The following is a 22,315-nucleotide window of genomic DNA, read 5'->3' as shown; positions in this document are numbered from 1 at the left end:
TAATGCGTGATGACTATTCAGTTCTCCCTGCTGGGTGGGAAAGTCTCTCAATATTCCCTGGGTCATATTGACAAGAAAGAGACATGAATTGCTCTGCTCATCTCTTCTGATCTGCCTAACCCATATCTCCATAACTCTGCAGAATTTTAACTGGCTCTAGGTTTGGAGTGGTAATATACAAGGAGGCTATGGAGAACAATGAGACCTACCTTAGAGCTTGTGGACAAGACAGTTGACTATAAAGGGATGATGGAAAAGCATACCTAGTACCTGGGTCAAGAAGAATGATCTGCAGGGGGCAGGTTCAAGGAAAGATTACAAAATCAAACCAGTTGAATATAATGATCTAATAGATATGAAAAACTATGAACAGGGAGGTTTCAGATATGAGCCACTGAGTAACTAGCATGCCAAACAGGGGAAAACAAGAAGAAAGGTCTTTTGATGAGTTCAAATTTGAGCATGTGGGTCAACTTTGTAGAAAATCCCTGTAGGTAACTACATATATTTTTGGCTTTCAAGACATATTTGGACTATAGACAGCCATTTACGACCACTCTCTTTTTTGGATTCTTGGGATTTTTTGTTTTTTTGTTTTTACTTTAGTCTTCCTTCCTTGTCTCCTCCAACTCCTTCTTATTTGCCTACTCTTCCCTCATCCCTTATATGATATTTTTGGGGGTCACATGTTTCTAGAAATCCAGTCCTGGTTTCTCTTCATGCTCTATATATTTCCCTGTATTATCTCATGAAATCATAAATTAGTAAATGCCATATTTATGCTTGTGACTTAAAATCTATTATCTTCAAACACACATCCAATTGTCTATTTGACTTCTTGATTTAGATATCTAAATGACTTCTCAAACTTTTGAATTGAACTCCCAACAGCCCATCCACCCCAGTCATCTTTGTCTATTTATGTAACAATATTATTCTCTCATTTACAAAAGTCAGAACGTCAGGATTTTCCATAATACAATCTTTTCCTCATTCCCCACAGCCAACCCATCGGCAATGCATATAAATATCATCTCCAAAATATGTCATGATTCCTTTCCAACTCTATTGCTGCCATCTTATTCCAGACTACATATAAATAAGTAAATAAACAAACAAACAAATAAATAATAAAAAACCTTTTTAACTGAATTATTCAATGGCTTCCTATTTCACTTACAATAAAGTTTAAATTTTGACAAGGCCATGGAAATAGAGGTCCTCACATCTATCCTTATTATATACTCCTACAATGTTGTGTTCTAGCTATCTAAGATTTTTCCCATTGAGACATTTGTTCTTGGTATTTCCTCCCCCTCAAACCATCTTCAATGGGTTGGCTCTTTTGAATTATGTGAGTCACAATTCATCTGTCACCCAAATAAAGGGATCTTTCCTATCTCCAATACAAAGAAGCCCCCCATCCACCACAACATTTTTATATCAGTGTTTTTTTTTTTTCTGTTTTATAGCACTTTTCTTTTTGAAATTATCTTCATTCTTTTTCTTATTTAAGGTCAGTTTTCCCCATACCCATTCACTGTGATCTAATCTCCATGAGTAGAGATGTTGCCCTTCTTTTTTTTTTTTTTTTTTCCGTACACGGGCCTCTCACTGTTGTGGCCTCTCCCGTTGTGGAACACAGGCTCTGGACCTGCAGGCTCAGCGGCCATGGCTCATGGGCCTAGCCGCTCCGCGGCATGTGGGATCTTCCTGGACCGGGGCACGAACCCGTGCCCCCTGCATCGGCAGGCAGGCTCTCAACCACTGCGCCACCAGGGAAGCCCAAGATGTTGCCCTTCTTGTTCACTCCCATATCTCTAGTGCCTAAAGCATTGCCTGGTATGCATACTAAGTTGTTGATTAATAATTCAATTAATTAATTCTAGCAAAAGATCATTTTTTTCTTTGTCTAAGATGTATGGACAGCCTCTTACATGGCAAGTTTATTTTTCTTTTTATTGGGGTATAGTTGCTTTACAATGTTGTGTTACTTTCTGCTGTACAGCAAAGTGAACCAGCTATATGTTTACATATACCCCCTCTTTTTTGGATTTCCTTCCATTTAGGTCACCACAGAACACTGAGTAGAGTACCCTGTGCTATAGAGCAGGTTCTCATTAGTTATCTATTTTATAAATATTAGTGTATATGTCAATACCAATCTCCCAATTCATCCCAACCCCCGTTTCCCCCCTTGGTGTCCATAAGTTGGTTCTCTAGGTCTGTGTTTCTATTTCTCCCCTGCAAACAGGTTCATCTGTACCATTTTTCCAGATGCATTACTATACGATATTTGTTTTTCTCTTTCTGACTTACTTCATTCTGTATGTCAGTCTCTTAAGATCCATCAACAACTCTAGAAAAGACCCAATTTCATTCCTTTTTATGGCTAAGTAATATTCCATTGTATATATATTCCACATCTTCTTTATCCATTCCTCTGTTGATGGACATTTAGGTTGATTCCAAGACATGGCTGCTATAAACAGTGCTGCAATGAACATTGGGGTACATGTGTCTTTTTAAATTATGGTTTTCTCAAGGTATATGCCCAGTAGTGGGATTTCTGAGTCATAATGTAATTCTATTTTTACTTTTTAAAGCACCTCCATACTGTTCTATATAGTGGATGTATCAATTTACATTCCCACCAACAGTGTAGGGGAGTAACCTTTTCTGTACACCCTTTCCAGCACTTAATGTTTGTAGATTTTTTTATGATGGCCATTCTGAGCAGTGTGATATGATACCTCATTTTAGTTTTGATTTGCATGTCTCTGATAATTAGTGATGTTAAGCATCTTTTCATGTGCCTCTTGGCCATCTGTATGTCTTCCATGGAGAAGTGTCTATTTAGGTCTTCCGCCCATTTTTGGATTGGGCTGTTTTGTTTTGTTTTTTGATATTGAGCATACAAGCTGTTTGTATATATTGGAGATTAATCCCTTACCTGTTGCTTCATTTGCAAACATTTTCTCCCATTTGGAGTGTTGTCTTTTCATCTTGTTTATGGTTTCTTTGCGATGCAAAAGTTTTAAGCTTCATTAGGTCCATTTGATTAGTTTTCTTTTTACTTTCATTACTCTAGGAGTTGGGTCAAAAAAGATCTTGCTGTGATTTATGTCAAAGAGGGCTCTTCCTATGTTTTCCTCTAAGAGTATTACACTGTCTGGTCTTACATTCAGGTCTTTAATCCATTTCAGTTATTTTTTGTGTATGGTATTAGAGAGTGTTCTAATTTTATTATTTTACATGTAACTGTCCAGTTTTCCCAGCACCACTTATTGAAGAGGCTATCTTATCTCCATTGTCTATTCTTGCCTCCTTTGTAAAAGGTAAGGTGACCATATGTGCATGGGTTTAACTCTATGCTTTCTATCCTGTTCCATTGATCTATATTTCTGTTTTAGTACCAGTACCATACTGTCTTAATTACTGTAGTTTTGTAGTATAGTCTGAAGCCAGGGAGCCTGATTCCTCTAGCTCCATTTTTCTTCCTCAAGACTGCTTTGGCTATTCAGAGTCTTTTGTGTCTCCATACAGATTTTAAGATTTTTTGTTCTAGTCCTCTGAGAAATGTCATTGGTAATTTGATAGGGATTGCATTGAATCTGTAGATTGCTTTGGGCAGTATAGTCATTGTGACAATATTGATTTTTCCAAACCAAGGACATGGTATATCTTTCCATCTATTTGTGTCATCTTTGATTTCTTTCATCAGTGTGTTATAACTTTTAAAGTGCAGGTCTTTTACCTCCTTAGGTAGGTTTATTCCTAGGTATTTTATTCTTTTTGTTGCAATGGTAAATGGGATTGTATCCTTTTTCTGACTTTCATTGTTAGTATATAGGAATGCAAGAGATTTTTATGCATTAATATTGTATCCTGCAACTTTCCCAAATTCATTCATGAGCTCTAGTAGTTTTAGGTGGCATCGTTAGGATTTTTTATGCAGAATAGCATGTCATCTGTCAACTGTGACACTTTTACTTCTTTTCCAATTTGGATTCATTTTATATCTTTTCCTGCTCTGATTATCATGACTAGCACTTGCAAAAACTATGTTGAATAATAGTGGCAAGAGTGGACATCATTGTATTTTTCCTGAGCTTAGTGGAAATGGTTTCAGTTTTTCAGCACTGAGAATGATGGTTGTTGTGGGTTTGTCATATATGGCCTTTATTATGTTAAGGCAAGTTGCCTCTAGGACCACATTCTGGAGAGTTTTTATCAAAAATGAGTGTTGAATTATGTCAAAAGATTTTTCTGCATCTACTGAGATGATCATATGATTTTTATTCTTCAATTTGTTAATATGGTGCATCATACTGATTTTCTTTTAACATCTTTATTGGAGTATAATTACTTTACCATGTGGTGTTAGTTTCTGCTTTAGGACAAAGTGAATCTGCTATACATATACATATATCCCCATATCTCCTCCCTCTTATGTCTCCCTCCCACCCGCCCTATCCCACCCCTCTATGTGGTCACAAAGCACCAAGCTGATCTCTCTGTGCTATGGGACTGCTTCCCACTAGCTATCTATTTTACATTTGCAGTATATATAAGTCCATGCCACCCTCTCACTTTGTCCCAGCCTACACTTCCCCCTCCCCGTGTCCTCAAGTCCATTCTCTACGTCAATGTCTTTATTCCTGTCTTGCTCTTAGGTTTTTCAGAGCCTTTTGTTTTTTTGGTTTTGGGGTTTTTTTTTTTTTTTTTTTTTTTAGATTCCATATATTTGTCTTGGCATACAGTGTTTTATTTTTTTCTCTTTCTGACTTACTTCACTCTGGATGAGAGACTCTAGGTCCATCCACCTCACTACAAATAACTCAATTTCTTTTCCATTTAAGGCTGAGTAATATTTCATTGTATATATGTGCCACATCTTCTTTATCCATTCATCTGTTGATGGGCACTTAGGTTGCTTCCATGTCCTGGCTATTGTAAATACAGCTGCAATGAACATTGCGGTACTTGACTCTTTTGAATTATGGTATCTTCAGGGTATATGCCCAGTAGTGGGATTGTTGGGTCATATGGTAGTTCTATTTTTAGATTTTAAGGAACCTCCATACTGTTCTCCATAGTGGCTGTATCAATTTATATTCCCACCAACAGGGCAAGAGTGTTCCCTTTTCTCCACATGCTTTCCAGCATTTATTGTTTGTAGATTTTTTGATGATGGCCATTCTGACTGGTGTGAGGTGATACCTCATTTCAATTGGGATTTCTCTAATGATTAGCGATGTTGAGCATTCTTTCATGTGTTTCTTGGCAATCTCTATATCTTCTTTGGAGAAATGTCTGTTTAGGTCTTCTGTCCATTTTTGGATTGGGTTATTTGTTTTTTGATATTGAGTAGCATGAGCTGCTTATAAATTTTGGAGATAAATCTTTTGTCAGTTGCTTCATTTGCAAATATTTTCTCCCATTCTGATGGTTTTCTTTTCATCTTGTTTTTCGTTTCCTTTTCTGTGCAAATGCTTTTAAGTTTCATTAGGTCCCAACTGTTTATTTTTGTTTTGATTTCCATTTCCCTAGGAGGTGGGTCAAAAAGGATCTTGCTGTGATTTATGTCATAGAGTGTTCTACCTATGTTTTACTCTAAGAGTTTGATGGTGTCTGGCCTTATGTTTAGGTCTTCACTTCATTTTGAGTTTTTTTTGTATATGGTGTTAGGGAGTGTCCTAATTTCATTCTTTACATGTAGCTGTCCAGTTTCCCCAGCACCACTTATTGAAAGGGCTGTTTTTCTCCATTGTATGTTCTTGCCTCCTTTATCAAAAATAAGGTGACTATATGTGCATGGTTTTATCTCTGGGCTTTCTATCCTGTTCCATTGATCTCTATTTATCTGTGAAGTCTGGGAGCTTGATTCCTCCAGTTCCAGTTTTCTTTCTCAAGATTGCTTTGACTATTCAGGGTCTTTTTTATTTCCAGACAAACTGTGAAGTTTTTTGTTCTAGTTCTGTGAAAAATGGCACTGGTAATTTGATAGGGATTGCATTGATTCTATAGATTGCTTTGGGCAGTATAGTCATTTTCACAGTTTTGGTTCTTCAAATCCAAGAACATGGTATATCTCTCCAGCTCTTTGTATCATCTTTAATTGCTTTCAACAGTGTCTTATAATTTTCTGCATACAGGCCTTTTGTCTCCTTAGGTAGGTTTATTCCTAGGTATTTTATTCTTATCTTTGCAATGGTAAAAGATACTGTTTCCTTAATTTCTCTTTCAGATTTTTCATCATTAGTGTATAGGAATGCAAAAAAATCTATCTTCCTTAATTTTGTATCATTCTAATTTACCAAATTCATTGATTAGCTTTAGTAGTTTTCTGGTAGCATCTTTAGGATTCTCTATGTATAGTGTCATGTCACCTGCAAGTAGTGACACTTTTACTTCTTCTTTTCCAATTTGGATTCATTTTATTTCCTTTTCTTCTCTGATTGCTATGGCTAAAACTTCCAAATCTATGTTGAATAATAAGGGTGAAAGTGGACAACCTTGTCTTGTTTCTGATCTTAGTGGAAATGGCTTCAGTTTTTCACCATGGAGAATGATGTTGGCTGTGGGTTTGTCATATATGGTCTTTATTATGTTGAGGTAAGTTCCCTCTATGCCTACTCTCTGGAGAGTTTTTATCATAAATGGGTGTTGAAAGCTTTTTCTGCATCTGTTGAGATGATCATATGGTTTTCTCCTTCAGTTTGTTAATATGGTTTATCTCATTTATTGATTTGCATGTATTGAAGAATCCTTGCATTGCTGGGATAAACCCCACTGGATCTCAGTGTATGACCATTTTCATGTTCTGTTGGATTCTGTTTATTTTGTTGAGGATTTTTGCATCCTTGTTCATCAGTGATATGGCCCTGTAGTTTTCTTTCCTTGTAACATTTTTGTCTGGTTTTGGTATAAGAGTGATGGTGGCCTCGTAGAATGAGTTTGAGAGTGTGCTTTTCTCTGATATATTTTGGAAGAGTTTGAGAAGCATAGGTGTTAGCTCTTCTCTAAATGTTTGATAGAATTCACCTGTGAAGCCATCTGGTCCTGGGCTTTTGTTTATTGGAAGATTTTTAATCACAGTTTCAATTTCAGTGCCTGTGATTGGTCTGTTTACATTTTCTATTTCTTCCTGGTTCAATCTCAGAAGGTTGTGCTTTGCTAAGAATTTGTCCATTTCTTCCAGGTTGTCCATTTTATTGGCATATAGTTGCTTAGTGTCAGTTGTTACTTCTCCTTTTTCTGTTCTAATTCTGTTGATTTGATTCTTCTCTCTTTTTTCTTGATCAGTCTGGCTAATGGTTTATCAATTTTGTTTATCTTCTCAAAGAACCAGTTTTTAGTTATATTGATTTTTGCTATTGCTTTCTTCATTTCTTTTTCATTTATGTCTGATCTGATCTTTATGATTTCTTTCCTTCTGGTTACCTTGGGCTTGTTTGTTTGTTTGTTTGTTTCTTTCTCTAATTGCTCTAGGTGTAATTTTAAGTTGTTTATTTGAGATGCTTCTTGTTTCTTGAGGTAGGATTGCATTGCAATAATCTTCCCTCTTAGAATGCTTTTACTGCATACCATAGCTTTGGGTCATTATGCTTTCATTGTCATTTGTCTCTAGGTATTTTTTGATTTCCTCTTTGATTTCTTCAGTGACATCTTGGTTATTTAGTAGTGTATTGTTTAGCCTCCATGTGTCTGTATTTTTTACAGGTTTTTTTCCTGTAATTCTTATCTAGTCTCATAACATTGTTGTCAGAAAAGATACTAGATATGATTTCAATTTTCTTAAATTTACCAAGGCTTGATTTGTCACTCAAGGTATGGTCTATCCTGGAGAATATTCCATGAGCACTTGAGAAGAAAGTATATTCTGTTGTTTTTGGATGGAATGTCCTATAAATATCAATTAAGTCCATCTTGTTGAATGTATCATTTACAGCTTGTGTTTCTTTATTTATTTTCATTTTGGATGATCTGTCCATTGGTGAAAGTGGGGTGTTATAGTCCCCTACTATGATTGTGTTACTGTTGACTTCCCCTTTTAGGACTGTTACCATTTGTCTTATGTATTGAAGTGCTCCTATGTTGAGTGCATAAATGTTTACAATTGTTATATCTTTTTCTTGGATTGATCCCTTGATCATTATGTAGTCTTCTTCTTTGTCTCTTGTAATAGTCTTTATTTTAAAGTCCATTTTGTCTTAGATGAGAATTGCTACTCCAGCTTTCTTTTGATTTCCATTTGCATGGAATAACTTTTTCCATCCCCTCACTTTGTTTGTATGTGTCCTTTGTTCTGAAGTGTGTCTCTTGTAGACAGCCTATATACAGGTCTCCTTTTTGTATCCATTGAGCCAGTCTATGTCTTTTGGTTGGAGCATTTAATCCATTTACATTTAAGGTAATTAACAATATGTATGTTCCTATTACCGTTTTTTAAATTGTTTTGGGTTTGTTATTGTAGGTCTTTTCCTTCTCTTGTGTTTCTTGCCTAGAGAAGTTCCTTTAGCATTTGTTGTAAAGCTGGTTTGGTGATGCTGAATTCTCTTAGCTTTTGCTTGTCTGTAAAGGTTTTAATTTATCCATTGAATCTGAATGATATCCTTGCTGGATAGAGTAATCTTGGTTGTAATTTTTCCCTTTCATCAGTTTAAATATGTCTTGCCACTCCCTTCTTGCTTTCAGTGTTTCTGCTGAAAGGTCAGCTGTTAACCTTATGGGGATTCCCTTGTTTGTTATTTGTTGTTTTTCCCTTGCTGCTTTAAAATTTTTTTCTTTGTATTTAATTGTTGATACTTTGATTAATATATGTCTTTGTGTGTTTCTCCTTGGATTTATCCTGTATGGGACTCTCTGTGCTTTCTGGTCCTGATTGACTATTTCCTTTCCCATATTAGGGAAGTTTTCAACGATAATCTCTTCAAATATTTTCTCACTCCCTTTCTTTTTCTCTTCTTCTTCTGGGACCCTTATAATTCAAATGTTGGTGTGTTTAATGTTTTCCCAGCAGTCTCTAAGACTGTCCTCAATTATTTTCATTCTTTTATTCTTTATTCTGCTCGGCAATAGTTATTTACACTCTTTTATCTTTCAGATCAGTTATCCGTTATTCTTCTTCAGTTATTCTGCTATTGATTCTTTCTAGAGAATTTTTATTTTCATTTATTGTGCTGTTCATCATTGTTTGTTTGCTCTTTATTTCTTCTAGGTCCTTGTTAAAAGTTTCTTGTATTTTCTGCATTCTATTTCCAAGATTTTGGATCATCTTTACTATCACTACTCTGAATTCTTTTTTAGGTAAACTGCCTATTTCTTCTTCATTTGTTAGGTCTAGTGGGTTTTTACCTTGCTCCTTCATCTGTTGTGTGTTTGTCTTCTCATTTTGCTTAACTTATTGTGTTTGGGGTCTCCTTTTTTGCAGGCTGCTGGTTCATATTTTCCGTTGTTTTTGGTGTCTGCCCCCAGTTGATAATGTTGGTTCAGTGGCTTTTGTAGGCTTCCTGGTGGATGAGACTAGTGTCTCTGTTCTGGTGGATGAGACTGCATCTTGTCTTTCTGGTGGGGAGGTCCACATCCTGTGGTGTGTTTTAGGGTGTCCGTGACCTTATTATGATTTTAGGCAACCTCTCTGCTAATGGGTGGCATTATGTTCCTGTGTTGCTAGTTGTTTTGCATAGGTTGTCCAGCACTGTAGTTTTCTGGTTGTTGAGTGGAGCTGTGTCTTAGCATTGAGATGGAGATATCTGGGAGAGCTTCCACCATCTGATATTATGTGGAGGTGGGAGGTTTTTGGTGGACCAATTCCTGTACTTGACTCTCCCACCTCCAAGACACAGGCCTCATATCCGGCCAGAGCAGCAGTATCCTGTCAGTCACATGGCTCAGAAGGAAAGGTAGAAAGAAAGAATAAAATAAATTTATTAAAATAAAAACTATAAAATAATTATTAAAAATATAAAAATACAAAATCAATTGAAAAAGGAAAAAACAAGGAAGAAAGAAAGAAGAGAGCAACCAAACCAAAAAAACAAATCCAACAGTTATAACAAACACTAACAGCTATACTAAAAGAAAGAAAAAAACAAAAAATAAATAAACAAGCAGAAAAAACCCAGACAGAGAGAACCCTAGGACAAATGGTAAAACAAAGCTATACAGACAAAGTCATACAAAGAAGCATACACATACACACTCACACAAAGAGAAAAAGAATATATATATATACATATATATATATATATATATATATATATATATATAAAGAAAAAAGTAGGAAGAGAACAACCAAATCAATAAACAAATTTACCAATGATAATAAACTCTAAATACTAAACTAAGATAAACATAAAACCAGAAAAGAAATTGAATGAAGAAAGCAAACCCCAAGTGTACTGTTGCTCCCAAAGTCCACCGTCTCAGTTTTGGGATGATTTGTTGTCTATTCAGGTTTTCCACAGATGTAGGGTACATCAATTTGATTGTGGGGATTTAATCCACTGCTTCTGAGGCTGCTGGGAGAGATTTCCCTTTATCTTCTTTGTTTGCACAGCTCCTCGGTTTCAGCTTTGTATTTGGCCCCACCTCTGTCTGTAGGTCACCTGAGCGTGTCTGTTCTTTGCTCAGACAGGATGGAGTTAAAGTAGCAGCTGATTAGGGGGCTCTGGCTCACTCAGACTCTGGGGAGGGAGGGATATGGAATGTGGGGCAAGCCTGTGGTGGTAGAGGCCAACGTGATATTGCAACAGCCTGAGGCATGCCATTTGTTCTCCTGGGGAAGTTGACCCTGGATCACGGGACCATGGCACTTGTGGGCTGCACAGGTTCCCAGGATGGGAGGTGTGGATAGTGACCTGTGCTTGCACACAGGTTTTTTGGTGGCTGCAGCAGCAGCCTTAGCATTTCATGCCCGTCTGTGGTGTCCATGCTGATAGCTGTGGCTCGTGCCCATCTCTGGAGCTCATTTAGGTGGTGCTCTGAATCCCCTCTCCTTGCGCACCTCAAAACAATTGTCTCTTGCCTCTAGGCAGTTCCAGACATTTTCCCAAACTCCCTTCTGGTTAGCTGTGGCACACTCACCCCCTTCAGGCTGTGTTTACGCAGCCAATCCTAGTCCTCTCCCTGGGATCTGACCTCTGAAGCCTGAGCCTCAGTTCCCAGCCCCCACCCACCCTGGCAGGTGAGCAGACAAGCCTCTCTGGCAGGTGAGTGCTGGTTGGCACTGATCCTCTGTGTGGGAATCTCTCTGCTTTGCCCTCCACTGCCCTGTTGCTGTTCTCTCCTCTGTGGCTCCGAAGTTTTCCGCCTGCCACCCCCCGTCTCTGCCAGTGAAGTGGCTTCCTTGTGTGTGGAAACATTTCCTCCTTCACAGCTCCCTCCCAGCGGTGCAGGTCCCATCCCTATTCTTTTGTCTCTGTTTTTCTTTTTTTCTTTGACCCTACCCAGGTACGTGGGGAGTTTCTTGCCTTTTGGGAAGTCTGAGTTCTTCTGCCATTTTTCATTATGTGTTCAGTTTGAGTTGTTGTAGGTGTATTTCTGATGTTTTTGTGGGGAGGATGGTGATCTCTACCTCTTACTCTGCCATCTTAATGGTCTCCCTCTATCACATTGACTGATTTGTGTATATTTAAGAATCCTTGCATCCCTGGGATAAGTCCCACTTGATCATGATGTATGATCCTTTTAATGTGCTGTTGGGTTCTGTTTGCTAGTATTTTGTTGAGAATTTTTGAGTCTATATTCATCAGTGATATTGGTCTTTAATTTTCTTTTTTGTGATATCTTTGTCTGGTTTAGGTATCAGGGTGATGGTGACCTCATTGAGTGAGCTTGTGAGTGTTCCTTCCTCTGTAATTTTTGGAAGAGTTTGAGAAGGATGGGTGTTAGCTCTTCTCTAAATGTTTGATAGAATTTGTGGGTCTTAGTTCTTCCCTAAATGTTTGATAGAATTTGCTTGTAAAGCCATCTCATCCTGGACTTTTGTTTGTTGGAAGATTTTTAATCACAGTTTCAATTTCATTACCTGTGATTGGTGTGTTTATATTTTCTATTTCATCCTGGTTCAGTCTTGGAAGGTTATACCTTTCTAAGAATTTGTCCATTTCCTCCAGGTTGTCCATTTTATTGGCAAATAATTGCTTGTAGTAGTCTCTTATGATCTTTTGTCTTTCTGAGGTGTCCCTTGTAACTTCTTTTTCATTTCTAATTTTATTTAATTTAGTCCACTCTCTCCTCTTCTTGATGAGTCTGGCTAAAAGTTTTTCAATTTTGATTATCTTCTCAAAAAATCAGATTTTAGTTTTATTGATCTTTGCTATTGTTTTCATTGTTTCTATTTAATTTATTTCTGTTCTTTTCTTTATGATTTCTTTTCTTCATGATTTCTTTTCTTCTACTAACTTTGTGGGTTTCTTGTTCTTCTTTCTCTAGTTACTTAGGTGTAAGGTTAGATTGTTTACTTGAGTTTTTTTTTGTTTCTTGTGGTAGGATTTTATTGATATAACCTTCCCTTTTAGAACTGCTCTTGCTGCATCCCATAGGTTTTGGGTCAGTGTGTTCTCTTTGTCATTTGTCTCTAGGTATTTTTTGACTTCCTCTTTGATTTCTTCAGTGATGTCTCAGTTATTTAGTAGTGTATTGTTTAGCCTCTATGTGTTTGTGATTTTTTTACACTTTTTTCCTGTAATTTATTTCTAATCTCATAACATTGTGCTCAGAAAAGATGCTTGATATGATTTCAATTTTCTTAAATTTACTGAGGCTTGATTTGTGACCCAAGTTGTGATCTATCCTGGAGAATGTTTCATGTGAACTTGAGAAGAAAGTGTATTCTGTTTGTTTTTTTAAAAATTATTTATTTATTTATTTTATTTGTGGCTTTCTTGAGTCTTCATTGCCATGTGTGGGCTTTCTCTAGTTGTGGCGAGCGGGGGCTACTCTTTGTTGCACTGTGTGGGCTTCTCATTTCTGTGGCTTCTCTTGTTGCAGAGCATGGGCTCTAAGTGTGCGGGCTTCAGTAGTTGTGGCACATGTGCTCAGTAGTTGTGGCTCCCAGGCTTAGTAGTTGTGGTTCAAGGGCTCTAGAGCGCAGGCTCACTAGTTGTGGTTCATGGGCTTAGTTGCTCCACATTATGTGGGATCTTCTCAGTCCAGGTATCAAACCCATGTCACCTGCATTGGCAGGCAGATTCTTAACCACTGCACCACCAGGGAAGTCCCTATTCTGTTGTTTTTGAATGGAATATCCTATAAATATCAGTCAAGTCCATCATTTAAAGCTTGTGTTTCCTTATTTATTTTCATTTTCGATGATCTGTCCATTGGTGAAAATGGGGTGTTAAAAAGTCCACTACTATTATTGTGTTACTGTCGACTTCCCCTTTTAGGGCTGTTACCATTTGTCTTATGCATTAAGGTTCTCCTATGTTCAGTGTATATATATTTATAATTGTTATATCTTCTTCTTGGATTGATCCCTTATCATTATATAGTGTCCTTCCTTTTCTATTGTAACAATCTTTATTTTAAAGTCTATTTTATCTGATATGAGTATTGCTACTCCAGTTATCTTTTGATTTCCATTTACATGGAATATCTTTTTCCATCCCCTCACTTTCAGTCTGTATGTGTCCATAGGTCTGAAGTGGGTCTCTTATAGGCAGCATATATATGGGTCTTGATTTTGTATCCATTCAGCCAGACTGTGTCTTTTGTTTGGAGCATTTAATCTATTCACATTTAAGGTAATTATTTATATATATGTTCCTACTACCATTTTCTTAATTGTTTTGGATTTGTTTTTGTAGATCTTTTTTGTCTCTTGTGTCTCCTGCTTAGAGAATTTATTTAGCATTTTTTGTAGAGCTAGTTTGGTGGTGCTAAATTCTCTTAACTTTTGTTTTTCTGTAAAGCTTTTGATTTCTCTATCAATGAGATCCTTGTTGCATAGTGTAATTTGGTAGTAGGTTCCCCTTTCATCACTTTAAATATATCCTGCCACTCCATTCTGGCCTTCAGAGTTTCTGCTGAAAAATCAGCTTATAACCTTATGGGGTTTCCCTTGTATATTTTTTGTTGCTTTTCCCTTGCTGTTTTTAATATTTTTTCTTTGTATTTACTTTTTGTTAGTGTGATTAATATGTGTGTTGGCATGTTTCTTCTTGGCTTTGCCCTGTATGGGACTCTCTGCACTTCCTGGACTTGATTGACTATTTCCTTTTCCATGTTAGTGAAGTTTTTGACTATAATGTCTTCAAATATTTTCTCAGAACCTTTTCTCCTTGTCTTCTTCTCCTAGGACCCTTATAATTTGAATGTCGGTGCACTTAATATTGTCCCAGAGGTTTCTGAGACTGTCCTTAATTCTATTCATTCTTTTTTTTTATTCTGTTCCATGACAGTTACTTCCATAATTCTATCTTACAGCTCATTTATCCTTTCCTCTTCCTCAGTTATTCTGCTATCTATTCTTTCTAGAGTATTTTTTTATTTCAGTTACTGTGTTGTTTATCACTGTTTGTTCTTTAGTTCTTCTAGGTCCTTGTTAAATGTTTCTGTATTTTCTCGATTCTATTTCTGAGATTTGTATCATCTTTATGATCATTACTCTGAATTCTTTCTCAGGTAGACTGCCTATTTCCTCTTCACTTATTTGGTTTTGTGTGTTTTTACCTTGCTCCCTTGTCTGCAACATATTCTCTGTCTTCTCATTTTGTTTAACTTACTGTGTTTGGGGTCTTCTTTCTGCAGGCTGAATGGCTGCAAGGTTGCATTTCTTCAGTCTTTTGGTGTTTGCCTCCAGTGTTTGAGGTTGGTCCAGTGGCTTGTGTAGGCTTCCTGGTGTGTGTGTGAGGTGGGGGGGTGACTGGTGCCTGCATTCTGGTGGGTGGAGCTGTATCTTTTCCCTCTGATGAGCAGGACCATGTCAGATGTTGTATTTTGGGGTGTCTATGAGTTTAATATGACTTTAGGCAGCCTGTCTGCTAATGTGTGGGAGTGTATTCCTGTCTTACTAGTTATTTGGCTTGAGGTGTCCAGCAGTGGCACTTGCTGGCTGTTGGGTGGAGCCAGGTCTTCTTGTTGAGATGGAGACTTCTGGGAGAGCTCTCACCAATTAATATTCCCTGGGCCCAGTAGTTCTCTGGTGATCCAGTGTCCTGGACTCAGCTCTCCCACCTCAGAGGCTCACGCCAACCCCTGGTCAGAGAACCAAGACCTTGCAATCTGCATAACATGGAAGAAAAAAAAATAAAGAAAACAAACTGACAAAGAAAAACCCCAAGACAAATGGTTATAGCAAAATCAAACAGAAAATCACACAAAGAAATACACATACACACAGAAACAAACAAACAAAAAAAAAACCAGAGAAAACAAAACAGAAGAGAGCAAACAAACAAATAAATGAAACCAAAATTGAAAACAAACAATAAAAATTAAACTAACAAAAAAAAACCCCAAATCATAAGCAGAAAGCAAACTAAAAAAGTCAAAGAAAGTATAAAACAAATGCACAAAAATGATGAAAAAAGAAAGAAAAAACAAATGGAATAAATGAACGACAAAAAAGTAAACTAAAAATTTTTTAAAATATAGTTAAAAATATAAGAACAAAACAAAACAAAGGAAAAAAACAGGAAAAAATACAGTATTACAAAAAAAGTAAAAATAGAAAAAAGAAAAACATTAAAAATAAAAGCATAAAAAAGAAAAGAAAAAAATAAATAAAAATTAAAACAAAAGAATAATAAAAAAGAACAGAATAAGCAAAACAATAAAAAATAGTAATAATAATTATTATTTTCCTGTAGCCTCAGCTGTCATTGTCCTTGACCCCACAGTGAGCCATAGCCAATCCCTGCCTACACAGGAAGTCCTCTAATACCTCTAAGTAGGTCTCTGGACCTGACATGGGCACTGTGAGCCCAGCTCAAAATTTGACCTGCCCAATTCCTGCATATACTTGCCCCCAAAGTCCACAGTTGTTAAAGCTAGACCAACCTCAACTGTGGGGACACTCATCTATTCTGATATTCCACAGATGTAGGGTTTACCAAGGCAATTGCCAGGATTTAATCTACGGTTCCTGCAGCTGCATGGAGAGATTTCCATTCCTCTTCTTTGCTCACACCACCCCTGCAGTTCAGCTTTGCTTTTGGCCCCATCACTTACCTGCCCAGGTGAGAGGGGGCAGAAGCAGTGGCTAACTAGGGCACACTTATTCACTCAGGCCGGGGAGAGGGATGGATATGGCAGCCACACTTGAGATGTGAGGGGAGTGCCTGTGGTGGCAGAGGCCAGCAGGAAGTTGCAGTAGCCTGGGGCACAATCTTCACTCTCCTGGGGAAGTTGTCCCTGGATCATGGGCCCCTCAACAGTGGCAGGCTGCACAAGTCACTGGGAAGTTGTGGGCAGTGAGCTGTGCTTGCTCACAGGACCCTTGGCAGCAGTGGTGGCAGCAGTAGCAGTCAGCTCCTGCCTCTAGGGTCTGAGATAGCAGCTGCAGCTCGCACCCATCCTTAAAGCTCATGTACACTGTGTCCTCTGCCTGTGAGCGGAAGAAGCTCCTATGGCGGGCCCGCCCCTCTCCTCAAGCACCCCCAACAATGGTTCCTTGTCTCTCTTGCAGGCCAAGGCTTCTTCCCAGACTCCCTCATTTGTGGAACACTAGCCACTCGGGCTGTCTTCATGCAGCCAAACCCAGTCCTCTCCCTAGGGTCTGACCTCTGAAACCCGAGTCTCTGAACCCAGCCCCCACCTGCTCTGGTGGGTGAGCAGACAAATGTCTCAGGCTACGGAGTTCTGGGACCCTCTGTGCAGGACTCTCTCTGCTTTGCCCTCCACACACCTGTTGCTGTGTTCTCCTCTGAGGCTCTGAAGCTCCCCCCAGTCCCTGCCAGTGAGGGGGCTTCCTAGTGTGAGGAAACTTATCCTCCTTCACAGCTCCCTCCCAGAGGTGCAAGTCCTGTCCTGATTCCTTTGTCCTTTTCTTTTTTTTTTTCTTTTTTCTTTTGCCCTACCCAGTTACATGGAGATTTTCTTGCCCTTTTGGAAGTCTGAGGTCTTCTGCCAGCGTTCAGTAGATGTTCTGCGGGAGTCATTTCTTGTGTAAATGTATTTATAATGTGTCTGTGGGGAGAAGGTGAGCTCCACGTCTTACTCCTCCTCCATCTTGAGGGTTCTTCCCTGGCAAAAGATCTTTGATAGACCTTCTCATTTCCACTCTTCTCTCTAAGATCCATTTTCAACAAAAGAGCAAAGATCATCTTCTGAAAATAGGAAACAGACCATATCCCTGTGTTAATTTAATCTCTTTGATGGCTTACCAGTGTACTCAAACTAAGATCCAAGCCCATCATATAGGTTTTCAGTGCTACTATCCTCTTGCTTATTACATTCAATTGATCTTCTTTCAATTTTGATCATATAAAACTCTCCTTTTCTTGGAACACTCTTTCCAGCATTCTTTGCATAGGTATCACCTTCTTCTCTTTCTTTAAATTTAGCTTAAGTGTTACTTCTTCAGAGATGCTTTCCTGATCTCCTTATTTGAAGTATGTTCCCCTTATGTTTTCTTTTTCTCAACCCCTGATGTGTTTCCTTTATATCATTCAATAATTTTTCAATTACTATAATTACATTTTTGTGTTTTTGTTTTTCATCTGCTGAATTCACTTGAATGTGGGATGATCAGAGTAGTGATCAGGTCTGTCTTGTTCTCTTTAGTATCCTTGGTACCTAACATGATACTTGGGATACTGGAGGTACTCAACAAATATTGTTTTAATTTAAAATGATAAAAAATGGTAGTAGAAACTCTTAGGGTAAATAAGATTACCCTGGTTACAAGCTAGAGACTCCTACCTAAATCTAGCCTGAAGATGTGTTTTTTTGGTTCATTTGTATTGTGTTGATTTAGACTAGTAAGTGGTTTTAACTTTTTTTTAAATTCCTTTAGGTATAACATGAATGCTACAGTTTATCATAGTCCTCAGATACAGATAGTATTGAAACATTTTAACAATGAGGAAGGCCTTACATCTAGTAGAAAGGACACAGGATACTTTGTCAGATATTAAGATACTGTTTTACTTTGCCAGATATTAACCTCAAGAGGAGTTAGTTACTCAAGAAGTTGCTTGAGTATAGAAAGATCCAGGATGTGTCTCAATATTTGAATACCTCTGTCACTCCACTCCTGTCATCTCTAGCTGGCCCTTATAAGTATTTGAGTTTGTGACACCACTCTGTCCCTGTACAATTTAAAATAAAAAGAGAAGAGAGCAGAGAACAGAGCCTTGGGAAATGTCAACATTCAAGGACTGAGTAAAATAAATGAATCTCAGAGAGAAGCAGCTAGGGAAGAAAGAGCCATAACAACAACAAAATGGTTTTCTAGCAGCTCAGGGAGAAAATTTCTTTAAGTGGACAACTGTGTCAATAGATAAGCGTGGAAAATTGTAGGCATTGGCGACTCAAGGACAAAAGGTTTCAGTAGACAATGGGTATTAAGTCAACTTTCAGTGGAGTGAGAAATAGTTGCAGACTACTTGAGAGTCATACTGAAGAGGGGAGTGGTATACATAGTCTGCCAGTGGTGTAGGGCATGAGGAAGTGTGTTGTCTGTAGATAATTTCAAAACAGTAATAAAGCTGACTGAAGTTCATCTTTTTTTTTTTAGTATTGCCATACTCTGGCAATTTTGAACAAGTTTAGGGTTAAAATTTTGCTACCTTCAGTCACCATTCTTACAGAGAAGGATAGTGTAACAGCTAGAAGAGAGTATCAGGTCAAAAGAGGATGCCTTTATTAAACTAGATGGACTTGTGAATGTTTATATATTAAAAGAAAAGGATTAGCCCAGAAGAAGTGTTTTAACAGAGTAGAGTTTGTAATCAGTACAGCAATCTGAGGGCATATAGAATGCTCAAAACACAGGAATGATTTAGTCTTGAATGAAAATAAGGCCTCTAATTCCTAGAGGAAGAATCCTTCACCCTTGATTCAAAACTGTTTCAATATAGCAAGTTGTAGATCTTTTTTATTTCTTAAATTAACACACAATTTCTGATTACATTATTAAGTAAGTTTTCATTATGTCCACTTTTGAAAATAACATGTTTCAAAAATAACGTCAGTATTCCAGGTGTGACTGCTACTAAGTTAGTTCATGGATTTCATGTAAAATAATTTTAAATGCATTGTGTTAGTAGATATATTCTAATTTCTGACATTAAATTAGTGTATTCTGCATTTGCACTTATTTCATACAGGTAACAAATATTGGGTGTTCAAGGACACGACTCTTCAACCTGGTTACCCTCATGACTTGATTACTCTTGGAAGCGGAATTCCCCCTCATGGTATTGATTCAGCCATTTGGTGGGAGGACGTTGGGAAAACCTATTTCTTCAAGGGGGACAGGTCAGTACACACTTAACATGAGGAAAACAGTTAACTAATGTTTAGAGAAGTCAATATATCTATTCTATAATAGGCATGTACATTTGAGGAAAGAATCTGTGTAGATATAAGCACAGGAATTAATAGAATTGCAACCATTTTTATACATTTTAAAATAATATTTAAGATAAATCTTCCTCTAATATACCCAAGTAATGTGACTTTCTTATGAATGTATATATACAGTATATATTCTTTCTCTTCTGTATAGTCTTAACATTCCTATAAAGCTGCATAGGTAGTGTATTTTATCCTTACAATGCATTTTCTTATAACTTTACTTACTTTACTTAAAAAGTACTTTTTAAGAGTGGCTTTTTTTTTTTGCTTTTATATTTAAAGTTAAATTTTTACACTTTGCACGCAGTTAATTTTGAACATTTTCAAATACTTTCAGTTTAGTCATGAATTCTATTTCTTAGGGCACTATTTATTTAGGTACCAGCAGATAGGTGCGATGAACTAACCAAACTATCACTGGACTAAATAAACACTTTTAGCTTGAAGTATAATATCTCTTGCTATTTTCTGTCATTTCTTTTCCTTTTATGACATTACTAACAGGGTTTGTAAAACAAAGTGAACTATTAATTTATGACATACAGTAGCCACTAGGCATACTAACTTCACCCCCTGCCTACTTTTTGACAGATATTACATATAAAATATAAGATGAAGGTTATATTTTTATTATTTTAAATTAATATTAGGGTAAAAATAAAGATGAAAAATCAAATTTTAGTTACACTATTACTAGTTGGGTCAAAATGTGACACCCATAAATAACCTTCATTGTCAGGTAAAATTCAAGTATGTTATTTTACAAGTAATTTTAAAGCACACACATGCATGAACACACATAAAAACAACAGGTTTTAATGAGCAACAAGCTAGTATTGAGTTTGCCTTATAATCTTAGCATAATGTAACCCTATAAAATGTCTCCAACTTCATGAGAAAAATAAGAATATAAACCTTGTTTATTTTACACTTTGTAATTTTTGATAACAAGTGACATAGAACATTGAGCTTTATCTGTGAACAAAAAGATCCTATCATTTGTGTCCATGGATAAAAATGTATACTTTTATTCTGTTACAAGCTTTTTATACATTCAATTTGTATATATTTCTATGGCAAAATATTCATAGCTTTTAAATTCACTATCATGAAACTAAGGTTTTGTTGAATGTTTCTTACTAAATCACAAAACAAAAAAGATTCATCAAACAAAAACTCTATTAATGTAGAAGATACTGCTTATCATCACAAAAAGTATATGACTCTCAGTAAGATATGTGTAGTTAGAGTATGAAAAGAGAAGAATGAAGAAATTGCCACAGCATGGTGTCCCCCAATCAAAATAAATCTATGGACTTATATTCTTTAAAATAACAACCCTCAGGTTGTTAGAGTTTAATTCCTCAGCTGGTTTTAATTGCTTGAATGTACTCTTTCAAGAATAGGTTCAATACAATCCTGTATTGTCCCCACCCCACCCCCACCCCCAGAAAGGGGTAGAAACAAAAGGCTGAGAAGACACCATGGAGAAATTAACTTCTACAGGACAAAACATGAAAGCTTAACTTTCATATAACAGCTTTAATGAGGGTTTCATAGATGACAATAAAAACTGCCATTTTATTATCAGTTAGCCATACTTTTAAAAATGTTTCCATTCTAAAAACTTAGCACTTCTTGAAAAAATTAAGTTTAGAAATTAAATGTGGGCCATCTCAAGTCAGTGAAATCAATGAAATTTACATACCAAATTTATAATGGAATAAAGATATAATAAATGAGAAAAGGAGTTTTAGTTAATTTATTTCTGACTTAACAAGCTTCATGCAAAATATAACAAATATTTAGAAATACTTTGATTTTAAGTTCTGCTTAAATAACTGCTTTTTATAGGTTTTATAGATATTTAAAGCAGGATCCCAATTAATTTTCATGTGTGTGATCTTATATACTAGTTCATGAGTCATAGATGTTTTATAAACAGATGACTTCATATTTGTATAATTGCTTAATTCCAAAGTCACACAATTTATAAATACATTCATTCTAGATTAAAAGTAGATGGAAAAGACATTAAACTATCTAAGTCAAACATAAAAACAACAATTTGCTTATCACTTTTATATGAGAATTCAGTGAGTTTTTCTTCCTTATAAGCATTATATATTTATAATACTTATCAATTCTAACTTTATATATATATTTTCCATGTATATTTTGAGAGAAAACATTGAAAACATTTATCTTTATTTATTTCTTCCTCTTATTTCATTGACATTTTTCTGTTTTAAAAAATGTAAAACAGATTTCTATTTCTCTAAGGTTAAGATCAGAAAAGGATTTTAGAGATAACCTAGTTCAGGTGTAAAAAACTCAATTGCTTTAAGGGATCAGACAAATAATGTATACAGTGCTGGGTACAGGAGTAATATATATGGCAATAGGGAGTGATAGGTACTGTGATGAGCTGGAAAGTACAAATATTCTAGAAAAGCATTCAAAATCAGAATCATTTATATAATTTGCTAGACAAACAAAGCACACCTTTAAATTATATTTGGTTCAAGTGCTGCCATATGTCAGTCCTACATCATATTCACTTCCTACCAAAGTCTAGACTGCCTCAGTTACATTCCATAGGTATTCATCCTTCTGTACCTGACTATCTGTGGTGACAGCATAAATATGAGACAGCCCATTCCATTCTCAATAGCTCTAATTCTTGCTTGCATAAGATTTCTGTACTCATCTTGACATATCCCTCACTCATTTAGTTAAAACATTTTTTGAGCACATACTATGTGACATGTACTAGGTAATG

General features: G+C 36.6%; 1 protein-coding gene across 1 annotated transcript in view; it reads left to right on the top strand.

The window, feature by feature from the left end:
• MMP16 (matrix metallopeptidase 16) overlaps positions 1-22,315 on the top strand; it is a gene marked incomplete at both ends in the record, with an annotated part of 328,226 nt that overhangs the window by 293,085 nt on the left and 12,826 nt on the right. Inside the window, one exon of the mRNA XM_079722437.1 lies at positions 19,284-19,434. Coding sequence (XP_079578563.1) covers positions 19,284-19,434 — 151 coding nt within the window. The remainder of the gene's footprint in view (positions 1-19,283; positions 19,435-22,315) is intronic.

This window comes from Hyperoodon ampullatus (assembly GCF_949752795.1).
Source record: "Hyperoodon ampullatus genome assembly, chromosome: 17".
In the NCBI taxonomy this organism is placed as follows: domain Eukaryota; kingdom Metazoa; phylum Chordata; class Mammalia; order Artiodactyla; family Ziphiidae; genus Hyperoodon; species Hyperoodon ampullatus.
Note: the sequence above shows the minus strand (reverse complement) of the source record. Positions and strands in the feature narration are given on the sequence as shown.